Source organism: Sminthopsis crassicaudata, chromosome 5, assembly GCF_048593235.1.
Source record: "Sminthopsis crassicaudata isolate SCR6 chromosome 5, ASM4859323v1, whole genome shotgun sequence".
Lineage (NCBI taxonomy): Eukaryota > Metazoa > Chordata > Mammalia > Dasyuromorphia > Dasyuridae > Sminthopsis > Sminthopsis crassicaudata.
The window spans coordinates 273,253,428-273,267,440 of record NC_133621.1 but is presented as its reverse complement, the minus strand read 5'-3'; the positions used below and the strand labels follow the sequence as shown (position 1 = coordinate 273,267,440).

Sequence of the window (14,013 nt, the reverse complement as noted above, 5' to 3'; positions counted from 1 at the left end):
AGAAAAATATGGAATCAAGATTCTGCAAAGGTAAATGTCAAAAACCACCTCTGCACATTCCTTGACAAAAAAGCCACTATTTTAAAAATAAAGGATTAGATGCAGGGCTTGAAGGGAAGAGATGGTAAGACCTACTTGGGAGCTCTAAGAAATATTTCTGGCCAGGAGAATAAACACCACCAACACTACTAATGAATGGACAAAGGACAGGTTTTGTTGCTTCCACAGAAGAGCCAAATATCTGTATCCAGATACCTATCCTAGATGCTCCAGTAACTATCTCAAACCTGAGCATCTTTTAGCAAGAGGTGCTAATCTCCAATCCTCTACCCAAGAGTGCTCCACAGTCCTGGAATATGGGTCTCTAATACTGGGAGAACAATCTTGTCTCTTGCTGTGTCATCGGTGTTCTAGACAGGTAGATTTGCTGCATGCTCCTATGAACTGGCCAACATGTGTCAATGAGATGGAGAGATCCAAGTCAAACAAGTTTTGTGATCCATTTTCAACTAGCTCTGGATGCCGAGGGACAACTTTTACAAAGATGCTTTCTGAGTTTGTCAGCAGAATGGGTTTCTGGGACAGGATCTCTTTTTATCATTTTCATGTCATCTTCTCTTCCATCCAAACTGATAGTATGTTTATGGTTGAGGATTTCTGGGGCTGCTGCTTCATGTCATGATGGAAATTATGGGGGGGGGGGAAAGTTGCTGACTACAAAGTCCATTGGATGCAATAGAAGCAGCTGCTCTCTATTCACTCCAAAGATGATATCATGGTAGACAATCTTGATCCTAATTTCCAAGTATAGCCTCATCTCTGGTGAGCCATACAACCTTTTCCCCTTCTCCATTGCAAGCATACAGTATTGGGTCAGTCTGTTCAGGAAGCTAAGGACAATAGACCTTGAACCACAAGCAGATGTCCAGGATAAGTGGGCCAAATACAAGCTGATGGCCGTCAATGCTCCTTAATCTTGAGTTCTTGGCACCTCTGGGATTCCTCATAAAGTATTAAGTTGATTAATTCCTCAGTTTCAGACCATGTGATGAAGACTTGGGAGGTCCCATCTTGAAGGTGAAGGAAGATGAAAAGATCTTATATGGACAAAAATGATTATAGCAACTTTTTTGGTAATGTCAAAGATTTTAAAAGTTAAGGGATGCTCATAAGTTAGGGAATGACTGAACAAGTTAGGTTTATGAATGTAACAAGATTGTGATATAAAAATACTGGGAAAATGATTTGAAAGAAACCTAGGATAGTTTATGTTACTGACAAGTTACAGAACAATTTGTATTATGTCAATAGCATTGCTAAATAAAATGGTTTCAGAAGTTTAAATGTTTTAAAAGCACACGATTTTGTAATTCTGAGACATTATATATATGTGTGTGTGTGTGTGTGTGTGTGTGTGTGTGTGTGTGTGTGCGTGTGTGTATAATTTAATATTCCCATTTATGTCACCATAAGTTTTACAAATATCTTCAACAATTTGTTTAATGCTACTGTACTTCTTGTTTTGTTTTGTTTTCTTGTGAGATTTATTTAACTCTAGGAGATTCATGACCAATGATCATGAACTTTGTATGACTCTGGAGGAGACAGTAAGGAAGATGACTTTGCACAATTTTGCCTCACTCAAATCCAATTCACTTGCAAGTCAAGATACTTTCCTGATGTTATTTTTCCTCTTTGAGAAAATGAGCAACTTTGTTTACATTACATTGTATTATTTTCGCACAAATAAAACCAACAGAAACAAGATTAAAAGGGAAGTACAAAGTTGGGAAAATGTCACAACCAGTGTTTCTGATAAAGATCTTATTTCTAAAGTATATAAAGAACCATGTCAAATTTATAAGAATACAAGCCATCCAATTCATAAATGGCCAAAGAACATGAACAGATAATTTTCAGAAGATAAAATTAAAGCCTTTTATAGCTATATTAAAAATGTTCTAAAATCACTGATTAGAGAAATGCAAATTAAAACAACTCTGAGGTACTACCTCACATCTCTCAGATTGACTAAAGTGGATAGGAAAACACAATGATAAATGTTGGAGGGGATGTGGAAAAATTGGGACACTAATTCATTGTTGGTGGAGCTATGAAATGATCCAACCACTGTGGAGAGCATTCTGGAACTAGAGAGCTATTAAACTTTCATACCCTTTGACCCAATAGTACCATTACTGAGTCTGTAACCTAAGGAAATCATAAAGGAGGGGAAGGGACTCACATTTACAAAAATGTTTGTAGCAGCACTTTTTTTATAGTAGCAAAGAATTGGAAAATGACTAGGTAACCATCAATTGGGGAATGGTTGAACAAGTTGTGCTATATGAAGGTGGTGGACTAGTATTCTTGTACAAGAAGTGAGGAACAAGATGATTTTAGAAAGGGCTAGAAAATTATATGACCTGATGCTGACCAAAAGCAGAAAAACCAGGGATACATTATATACAGTAACAGCAAGAATGTTCAATGATCAACTCTGACAGACTTGGTTCTTCTCAGAGGTTCAGTGATTCAAAGAAATCCCTATAGGTTTTTGGACAAAAAAAATGTCTGCTTCCATCTGCTTCCAGAAAAAAGACCTGGGGAGACTGAATATAAATCCACACATGCCATGTTCCCTTTTTTTTTCTGGGTTTTTTTTTTTTTTGTTAAATATATATTTCCCATGGTTTTTCCCCTTTGCTCTGATTTTTCTCTGCCACCATGATTCATAAGGCAATGTGTATTGAAGATAATTCAATTTACCACAAAAAAAAATGTATTTGGGATGAACTCTCAAGTAAAATGTAAGCAGAAAACAGAGTGAATTAAAAACTATACATTGCTTACAAAAAACACATTTGAAAGAGATCAATACAGAGCAAGGGTAAAAGGCTGGAGCAGAATATATTATGAAGTAAAAAAAAAGTGGGATACCAATTAAGATCTAAGACAAAGTAAAAAGTCAAAATAAACTTAATAAAAGAAATAAAGAAGGAAGCTAAATCTTAGTAAAATGTTCTAGTGCATAAAAATCTAACAAATGCAGAAAGACAGAAAAAATAAATGCATTCTCTTCAGATAAAATGCAATAAAAATTATATTCAACAAAGATACAGGGAAAGATAGAGTAAAATAATTGTAAATTAAGTAATCCAATTCTAAAAATTAGCGAATCAAATAAGAAATCATAGAAAAAATTTCATTCAAGAGAATGACAACAATGAGACAACATACCAAAACTTATGAGATACAGTCAAGGCAGTTTGTAGGGGAAAATTTATATCTCTAAATATGTACATGAATAAAATCAAGAAAGAGGATCATGTAAGTGTAAGGGCTAGACAAAGAACAAATAAACAAAGAGCTCAAATACAAAATTGGAAATTCTGAAAATCAAAGGAGAGATGAAAATATGATTGGAAAGAAGAAAACTATTTAATAAATGAAATGAAAAGTTAGCTTTATGAAATACCTAACTAAATCGATAAACATTGTTAATTTAACTACAAAAAGAAAAGAAAACCAAAAAGCATCATGAAAACTATAAAGTTTTAACTTACCTCCATAGAAGAAATTAAATCAATAATTAGGATTTATTCTGTCAAACTATATGCCAACAAATCTGACAATGTAAAATGTTTGAACATTTACAAAAATATTAAATGTCCAGATTAACAGAAGACACAATAAAATATTAGATATTCCCATTATATATATATATATATATATATATATATATATATATATATATATATATATAAAACAAGTCATCAGTGAACTTACTAAGGAAAGAAAAATTCCCCAAGCCCAAATGAACTTACAAATCAATTCTATCAAACATTTAAAAAACAATTTTAATACTATATAAACTATTGGAAAGATAGAGAAAGAGTCCACCCAACATTTATGACACAAATATGTTGCTGATATCTAAATGAGGAGAAACCGAAACAGCGAAAGAAAATTATAGACCAATTTATGGATATTTATGTAAATATTTAACTAAAATATTATCAAAAATATTATAACAATTTATCAACATGACAATACATTATGATTAAGTATGAATTATGCCAGGACTGCAGAGCTGGTTCAATGTAAAGAAAATCATTGTCATAATTAACCATATCAAGAAGAAAGCTAACAGAAATCATATAATAATCTCAACAGATACAGAAAAAGCTTTTGACAGAATACAGAACCCATTACAATTAAAAACACTCTAGACTATATGAATAAATGGAATTTATCTTAAAATGATAAACATCTTCCTAAAATCATCAGCAAGCATTATTTTTAATGGAGAGAAGCTTTTACATTCCAAATTAGATCAGCAGTGAAATAAAGATGCCAGGTATACCACCATTATTCAATTTTGTAGTAGAAATGTAGGCTCTACCTATAACAAAACAAATAGAATTAAAGTAGGAAATGAGGAAAGAAAACTATCAGTTTTTGGAGATGAAATGATGGTATACTTGGATAATCAACAAAAAATATACTTGAAACAATTAACTTTAGCAAAGTTGAAAGCCTAAAATCAACCCAAATAAATCATCAATGTTTCTATATATTGGCAAAAATGGTGAGTAACAAGATACAAAGAAAAATTCCATTTAATATATGTTTAGACATAATAAAATATTTGAGTGTTTACCTGCCAAAACCAACCCAGGAACAATTTGAACACAATTTCCAATCAGTTTTCATGTAAATAAAGATCTAGACCAGAGGAAATATTTCAGTTGTTCTTTGCTAGACCAAGTTAATATAATAAAAATGACAATTCTAGCTAAATTAAGCTACTTATTCATGGCCATGACAATCAAATTGCCCCAAAATTATCTTATAAGGCATGAAAAATAACAAAAGTGATCTGGAAACATAAAATTCAAGAACATTAAGGGAATTAATGGGGAAAAAATGAAAAACATGGTGGGTTACCATTACCAGACCCAAAACTCATTATTAAAGGAGCAATCATCAAAACTATCTGGTACTGCCTGAGAAATAGAGTGGGAGAGAAGCAGAATAGATTGGTATGAAAAACACAATAGTTGATATCTATACTAAGGTTTTGTTTGATTAAACCCAAAGAATCTAGCTTCTGGGATAAGAATGTACTCTTTGTCCAAAATTGTTGAGAACAGTGGAGTATAATATGCTAAAAACTCGGCACACACATACATCTCACACCTTGACTATTTTTTTTTTGCATATTTATTTTTATATTGAGGCTTTTTTATTTTTAAACATATGCAAGAATAATTTTTCAACATTGATGCTTGCAAAACGTTAAGTTCCAATTTTCCCCCCACTTCTTCCCCGCCCTCTCCCCCAGATGGCAAGTATTGCAATATATGTTAAACATGGTAACATTATATATATATATATATATATATATATATACACATATATATATATGTATATATATACATATATATGTATATATATGTTAAATCCAATATATGCATACGTATACGCATACATACATGTATGTATACTTATATTGCTGCACAAGAAAAATCATATCAAAAAAGAAAAAAAAGGGATAAAGAAAATAAAATTTGTCCATCCAGGTCCCTAGAGTTCCTTCAATCTGGGCATCGCCTTTGGGTTCACAGAATTGTTAAAGGGCTGCAAGAGACTTGAAAGATTATCCAGTAGAATGTCTTCTTTTACAGAAGAAAGCCAATCTCGGAGAGGATGTGTTTTTGCCATCATTACAAAAGTAAGCAACAGAACAGGTCCCGAGATTCGAAAGTGAGAGGAGTTTACCCAACTGCGCGATCTCGAGCTTTGGACTCCTCTAGCTGACAGCTAACGGACTCGGCCGCACGTGCTCTCACCAGTACATTATTTGACTAATGCATCCTCGTGAGCCGCGAATCTGATAAAAGCAAGTGCAGTTCAGTTCCCCTCCTCAGTTGCATTTGCCTTTAGAGCTGAATCGGCTCACAGGTCTCTAAACCTCCGGTCTTGGGTTATTAATATTTCCCCTTTTAGTTCCTCCTTTAATTCTCCCTTTAATTCCCCTTCCCAGCAGGCTGAGGGGCCCTAGAGAAGACTCCTGTGCGAGTTCTCTTTCCCAGCCGTGAAGCCTGCCTCCGAGATGAAAAAGGTTTTCAACTACATTAAGAAGAAGGGGCAATCTTCATCTAGCCGCTTCAATCTGCCGAGTTACTTTGGGGTCCAAACACCTTACCGCACCGAAGGATATCAGATCCGGAGCAAGGACCTCGGGAAGATCCATAAAGCTGCCTTGCGCGGGGATGTGGCGAAGGTGCAGCAGCTGCTGCTGCTCGGAAAAAACACCGTAAATGATCTGGATAAAGTGAAGCGGTAAGTGCAAAGGTTGTGGGCGGGGAAGGAGCACCGAAGGAGCCTAAGACATTTAACCCAACCCTCCACGTAACTCCGTGTCTCCTACCCCGCCATTAACCCTTGGGAAATCAAACCCCCTCAGCACTTGGGACAGGCTCAGGGTCAGGTTTTGACTTGTAGTGATTGGAAAGCAAGTCCCAAAAGCTGGTTTCACCTCCCTGTCCTGCCTGTTCATTTTAGATGATTGGAAACTCCTTCATTTTACTAATAGCCAGGATCCAATTAACTTACTCTTTATCAATAGTAACACAGGAGCAAATACTACTTCCTTCTGCTGATTGTTGACAAGTGTAAAACGACTATGTCAAGACTGGTTAGTGGAATGGTTTGCCATTTCCTTCTTCAGCTCATTTTGACAGATGAGGAAATTGAGGCAAACATGGTTAAGTAACCTGACCAGGATCACACGATGGTAAGTGTTTGCTATCAAATTTGAACATACAAAGATAAGTTTTCCTGACTATAAGCCCAGAACTCTTATTCATTGTGCCACTTATATGCCCCAGCTAGTGAAATATGGACATATGTGAAGTGTAAAAGTTTCGAGGCAGAAAATAAATTGCGGCTTCTAATATCTACTCTGTGTCAGGCACAAGGCTAACAGCAACTGATAAAAAGGAATGGAAGAGCAGGGATTGTCCCTATTCTAGAAGGCCAATCTAGTAAGGCACTTTATAAGAAAGGGAGCCTGAGAAGCAAGAGTCTCTGATACTGGAGAAGAGAACCAGGAGAGAGCAGGGTTACAAAGAGGATACCAAGGTTACCAAGGATAAAATGTGGCAGTTTCAAAGACTTCAGAGAAGTAAAACAAAACAAACAAAAAAAAAACTTGAGAAAAAAAAATTATTAGATTTGGTAATTAAGATATCCATTAGTATTTGGGAAGACTTTAGGAAAAAAAAAGTATATAAAGTGTTTTTTAAAAATGACAGGAGAGGAGGAAGTGGAGTCATTTCTTGTTAGCAGCCCTCTCAAGGCATTTAACTACAAAAGACAGGAGAGATGTGGGATGATAGTGGCCATGTATTGATCAAATGAAGTTTCTTTGGGGAATGGGGAAGAAGACATGGGGATATTTGTTGGCAAGCAGGAAAATAACCAGGATGCAATAAAAGATGAGTGAGAAGAGGAATGATGGGTAAAATAGAATGGTATCACTTGTATATGTAGAGGCATTTTCATTTTCAAGGAAAAGGGCTACCAATTCTTTTGAGATAGCTGAAGGAAAAATAGTGGCAGAAGACATTTAGATGAATTAGTTTAGAAAGAGGGTAAAAGTGGGAGGTCTCAGGGAATGGTCTGTTTTTTCCTAATAAAATATGAGCTGAGATTTTTAACTGAAAAAACTGCAAAGTGTATACCATGGAAGGTTTGAGAAGAAATGAAAAGGTTTGGAAGAGCTGCTGTGGTAAGTGGCAGAGTGAATTATTTAGGGAGGTAAAATAAAAGAGTTGCCTAGGATCAATGAAAGCAATATGGCAATATGATTAAATGGGCAATGGACTCAAGGGAAGGCAATGTTGAGTTGAAAAACCATATTGAATGATTCCCAAGGAGTCAAGATGACACATGGGGGGAACATCTACATATAGAGAAGATACATACAAGCTGAATTGGAGTAGTCTCAGAGGGATAACACTAGTTTTAAGAAAGATGGAAAACGCATCTTGTAAAATGCAAGACTTTTGCTGAGACTTGAAGGAAGCCAGGAGGTGGAAGTGAGGAGCATTACATACAGCGGGGAGATAACAGTAAAGTTTCTTAGTGTCAGAAGTGCCATGTAAGAGGAACTGTCAGTCAACAAATATTAAGTGTCTTCTATGTAACAAGACTCTACTAAGAGCTGAGAATACAGAGAATGGTAAAAGAGACACTGCTGTCAGTGTGCTCACATTTCAATGGAGGAGACAATATGAAAACAGGCACGTAATCAACAGATGAAGACTTCAGAATTAGGGGAGATTGGGGAAAAACGTTTTGCAGAAGGTAGGATTTTAGCTGGGACTTGAGCATGCCATGTAGGGTTAGAGGAGGAGCGGATAGAGATTATTCCATGAGTGGAGAGGACATCTAGTGAAAATTTCTGGAGTCAAGAGGTAGATGCTGGGGTGTCTTTGGCTAGGAAGGGCAAACGGTGTCTATTTCACACTTAATCTACTGGAGACAACAGGCTAAAACTGATGTACACAGTATAGAGCAGAAGCGGACTCTAGTAATCATAGAAATTGGAAACCAATGTACACTTTAACTGCTCAAAATCTTTTATATCTGTGACATATTCAAAGGCTTATCTCTTCAATTTGTTTTTCTTTGAATAATTAGAATAATTATAGAATTCAACAATCCTAATGTTTTGAAAATATATTTTTATCTATATTTTCATTTGTTTTTTTTTATTAAAGCTTTTTATTTACAAAGCATATGCATGGGTAATTTTTCCAACATTGACTCTTCCATAATCTTTTGTTGCAAATTATCCTTTTCTTTCCTTCCTCCTCCATCTATCAGGTAGTCCAATACATGTTAAAATATGTTGAAATACATGTTAGATTCAGTACACACACACATACACACACACACACACACACACACAAAATTCAAATTTCTAGTCTAGCTTTCTGTCCACCATATTATGCTGCCTGTATGGATTTTAATAAACAATATATATGAGTATCTTTAACTATGAGTCACAAAAAGTGTATATAGGGAAGTTAAATTCCATATGTATTTTTTTTTTTTTTTTTTTTTGCTTGTTAAATATTGAAAATCTATGGAATCCTGGCTGGAAATCTGATTATTCCAAGTACATCACTAACTTGTCCAAATTGAATTTTGTACTTTTTCTAAGTTTGTGAAAATATGCAAGTAATTAATTTGAAAATAAACATGCATATATATATATATATATATATATATATATATATATATATACACATCCCTTTCATCCCCTCTTCTGCAAGCTACAGTTATGAAAAGATAATTTACCAATGTATACACACACTAAAACTCACACATACATGTAACTTAGATCCTCACATCTTTCCTATCCTTGCTGACACTTTCATTAAATTCTGTACCATAACTTGGCTTACTATTACTTTAATTCCCCCCAGCCAGGAATTTCTCCTTTATCTTCTTCCTTCACCTTTTGTTTTCCCATTTGCTCTTCCCACCTCCCCCCCCCTTATTTCTTTAAAGATTTTTAAGGGTGCTAGTCTCTTCATAGTACAATATTTCCTGTTGAACACATTCCTGTGAGAATAGGTTTTCAGAACTGAGTCCTTCTGTCCTCACTCTGATAAAGCCTGTTTCTATTCTACTATACCTCATTTTTACAGCATAATTACAATTTTAACTTTACTATGCTAATCTACATTTTGAGCTATTGTTGATTTAAATTGTACACATAAAATATATATTTCCTATAGAGAGAAAAAAATATTTGTCCATGTTTAAAGGTTTTTTCCATATTTAGTTTCTTAAAATTGCTCTTTGATATTGGCTTTTACATATTAAATTTTCTGTTAATGTTGGATTTCATTGATAGAAAGTCATGAAAATCTTCATGTTCCTTGAATGTCCAATTTTTCTCATTTGGAATTATAGATAATTTTCCTGTATATAATATTTCTGCCCACAGACCTAGTTGTTTTGCTTCTGCATAGATAAGATTCCAAGACCTGTGGTCTTTTAAAGCATCTGTTGATAAGTCTTGTGTGATTCTAACTGTAGTTGCTGTGCATTTGAATTCTTTTTTTTTTTTTTTTTTTTCTTGTTTCTTGCAAAATTTTCTCTTTGATATGGGAATTTCAAAGTTTGGTAATATTCCTATGTGCTCTCCATAAAGGATATCTTTGAGGTGGTGATCATTCTCCTCATGTCACTCCAAAACAATTTTGTAGGATTATTTCCTTCATAATTTGCCAAGGTTGTTTTTTTGGTCATAACTTTCTGGCAGTCCAATTATTCTTACATTTTCTCTTCTTCATCTACTCTCCAGATTTGTTATTTTATGAGCTGTTTTATATTCTGTTCTCTTTTCTCATTCTTTAAAATGTTTTGTTATTTCTTGGTCTCTCATTGTGTCATTGGCTTCTGCTTGCCTGATTCTAATTTTCTTTTTTTTTTTTTGTTACAATTTATTTTCAAAACATATGAAAGGATAATAATTTCAACACTGACCATTGAAAAACCTTGTGCTACAATTTTCCCCTTTCTTCCATCCTTTGCCCTAAATGGCATGTAATGCAATATATGTTAAACATAGTAAAATATATTTTAAATCCAACATAGGCATATGTATTTATACAGTTATCTTGCTGCACAAGAAAAATGAGATGATAAAGTAAAATAAATGAGAAAGAAAAGTGAAAATGCTTTCTTTTTAAAAATTTAATTTTTAAAATTAAATTTAATACACTCTCAGTTCCCCCAGTCCTTTTTCTGTAAGTAGATGGATCTCATCATCACAAAATCATTGGAATAGGTCTGAATCATCTGCACTGAAAAGAGCCATGTCCATCAGAATTGATCATCATATAATCTTATTTCCACGTACAATGATCTCCTGGGTTTGCTCATTTCACCTACCATCAGTTCATGTAAGTCTCTCCAGGTGTCCCTGAAATCATCCTGTGGGTCATTTTTTATAATACAATAATATCCCAAACATTCATATATCATAGCTTATTCAGCCATTCTCCACCTGTAGGACATTCACTAAGTTTCCAGTTTCTTGTCCCTACAAAAGGGTTGACACAAACATTTTGGCACATTAGGTTTCTTTCCATTCTTTAAGATCTCTTTGGGATATAAGCCCAGTAGAAATGCTGCTGAATCAAAGGTTATGCATAGTTTGATAACCCTTTGGGCATAGGTCCAATTGCTGTCCAGAATGATTGAATCCATTAACAATTCCACTAACAATCCATTAGTGCCCCATTTTTCTCACATCCCCTCCAACATTCATCATTATCTTTTTCTGTCATCTTACCCAATATGGGAGGTGTGTAGTGGACCTAACAGTTGTTTTAATTTGCATTTTGAATTCTTGCATTAATTCTCTCTGGGCAAAGTGCCATTTCATTCTTCTCCTTGGGGTAGAAACTTTTTGTTGTCAATTCACTTGAAATTCTTAACCTTTTGTTCTTCCAGATAAACTTTATTATTATTTTTTCTAGATCTATAAAAAAATTATTGGTACTAAATAAGTAGATTAATGTAGACAATATTGTCATTTTTATTATGTTCTCTTGGCTTACCCACAAGTTTTTGATATTTTTTCATTTCATTAGATTTGAGTTTATCTGTATGGGAAGTGTTTATTATTGTGTTCATATAATTCCTGACTTTGACAGATTGTTGACAGTTATTTAAAAAATTTTTTTTATTAATTTTATAATTATAAATTATCCCTTGTTTTCATTTTTCCAAATTTTCCCCTCCCTCCCTCTACTCCCTCCCCTAGATGACAGGCGATCCCATACATTTTACATGTGTTACAGTATAACCTAGATACAATACATGTTTGTAAATCCAATTTTCTTGTTGCACATTAAGAATTGGGTTCTGAAGATATAAGTAACCTGGGTAGAAAGATAGTAGTGCTAACAGTTTACATTCAATTCCCAGTGTTCCTTCTCTGGGTGTAGTTGTTTCTGTCCATCACTGATCAACTGGAAGTGAGTTGGATCTTCTTTATGTTGAAGATATCCACTTCCATCAGAATATATCTTCATACGGTATTGTTGTTGAAATGTATAGTGATCTTCTGGTTCTGCTCATTTCACTCAGCATCAGTTCATGTAAGTCTCTCCAAGCCTCTCTGTATTCATCCTGCTGGTCATTTCTTACAGAGGAATAATATTGCATAACCTTCATATACCATAATTTACCCAACCATTCTCCAATTGATGGACATCCATTCATTTTCCAGTTTCTAACCACTATGAAAAGAGCTGCCACAAACATTTTGGCACATACAGGTCCCTTTCCCCCCTTTAGTATTTCTTTGGAATATAAGCCCAGTAGTACTGCTGGATCAAAAGGTATGCACAGTTTGATAACTTTTTGGGCATAGTTCCAAATTGCTCTCCAGAATGGCCGGATTCTTTCACAACTCCACCAACAATCCATTAGTGTCCCAGTTTTCCCACATCCCCTCCAACATTCATCATTATTTGTTCCTGTCATCTTAGCCAATCTGACAGGTGTGTAATGGTATCTCAGAATTGTCTTAATTTGCATTTTTCTGATCAGTAGTGATTTGGAACACTCTTTCATATGAGTGGATATAGTTTGAATTTCATCATCTGAGAATTATCTGTTCATATCCTTTGACAATTTATCATTTGTAGAATGGTTTGATTTCTTATAAATTAGGGTCAGTTCTCTATATATTTTGGAAATGAGACCTTTATCAGAACCTTTAACTGTAAAAATATTTTCCCAATTTGTTACTTCCCTTCTAATCTTGTTTGCATTAGTTTTGTTTGTATAGAAACCTTTTAGTTTGATGTAACCAAAATCTTCTATTTTGTGATCAATAATGATCTCTAGTTCTCCTCTGGTCATAAATTCCTTTCTCTTCCACAGGTCTGAGAGGTAGACTATCCTCTGTTCCTCTAATCTATTTATGGTCTCATTCTTTATGCCTAATTCATGGACTCATTTTGATCTTATCTTGATATATGGTGTTAAGTATGGATCCTATCAACAGTTATTTTAAATGGAATTTCTCTTTGTATCTCTTGGTGGCTGGACTTTGAAAAGTGCTGTTGATTTATGCAGATTTATTTTGGATTTTGCAACACTGCTAAAGTTGTAAATTGTTTCCAGTAGTTTTTAGTTGTTTCTCTTGGGTTCCCTAAGTATGCCATGCAGCATGATTATTTGGCTTCCTTATTATCTGCTCTTAATTCCTTTAATCTCTTTTTCTTCTCTTATTGCCAAAGCTAACATTTCTAATACCGTATTTAGTAATAGGGTCGATCTTGTTTCACCCCTGATCTTATATATGATGTTTACTGATAATTTTTTTTTAAAGAAAAGAGCATTTATTCCTTTACTCTCTAGTGTTTTTAATAGGAACAGGTATGAGGTTTTATCAAATGTTTTTTCTGCATCTATTAAGATAATCTTAAGATTTTTGTTAGTATGGTTATTGATATATAGCCAATTATGCTAATAGTTTTCCTAATATTCAACCAGCCCTGCTTTCCTGGTATAAATCCTACTTGGTCAAAGTGTATTATCCTGGGGATTACTTTCTATAATCCCTTTGCTAATATTTTAAGATTCATCATGCATCAATATTCATTAGGGAAACTGGCCTATAATTTTCTTTGCTTTCATCCTACTTGCTTTAGGTATCAGTACCATATTTGTGTCTTAAAAGGAATTTGGTAGGACTCCTTCTTTCCTTATTTTTTCAAATAGTTTGCATAGTGTGGGAATTAATTGTTTTTTAAATGTTGGGTAGAATTCACATATAAATCCATCTGGCCTTGGAGATTTTTTCTTAGGGAATTTAGTAAGAGTTTGGGAATATTTAAATACTTAAGTTACTCTTCTGTTAACTTGGGCAATCTATATTTTGGTAGATATTCCTCCATTTTATTGAGA

General features: G+C 34.2%; 1 protein-coding gene and 1 pseudogene across 2 annotated transcripts in view; one reads left to right on the top strand and one right to left on the bottom strand.

Moving 5' to 3' along the window:
- Positions 1–399: 399 nt before the first annotated feature.
- LOC141543994 (MTRF1L release factor glutamine methyltransferase-like) lies at positions 400–2,637 on the bottom strand (annotated as a pseudogene).
- A 3,252-nt stretch (positions 2,638–5,889) lies between these two features.
- The window catches only part of LOC141544676 (uncharacterized), a 127,841-nt gene continuing 119,717 nt past the window's right edge, over positions 5,890–14,013 (top strand). For both annotated transcript variants that reach the window (XM_074271090.1, XM_074271091.1), the window contains exons 1-2: positions 5,890–5,967; positions 6,050–6,348. In XM_074271090.1, the coding sequence (XP_074127191.1) occupies positions 6,119–6,348 (230 nt within the window). In that variant the 5' untranslated portion in view covers positions 5,890–5,967; positions 6,050–6,118. The remainder of the gene's footprint in view (positions 5,968–6,049; positions 6,349–14,013) is intronic.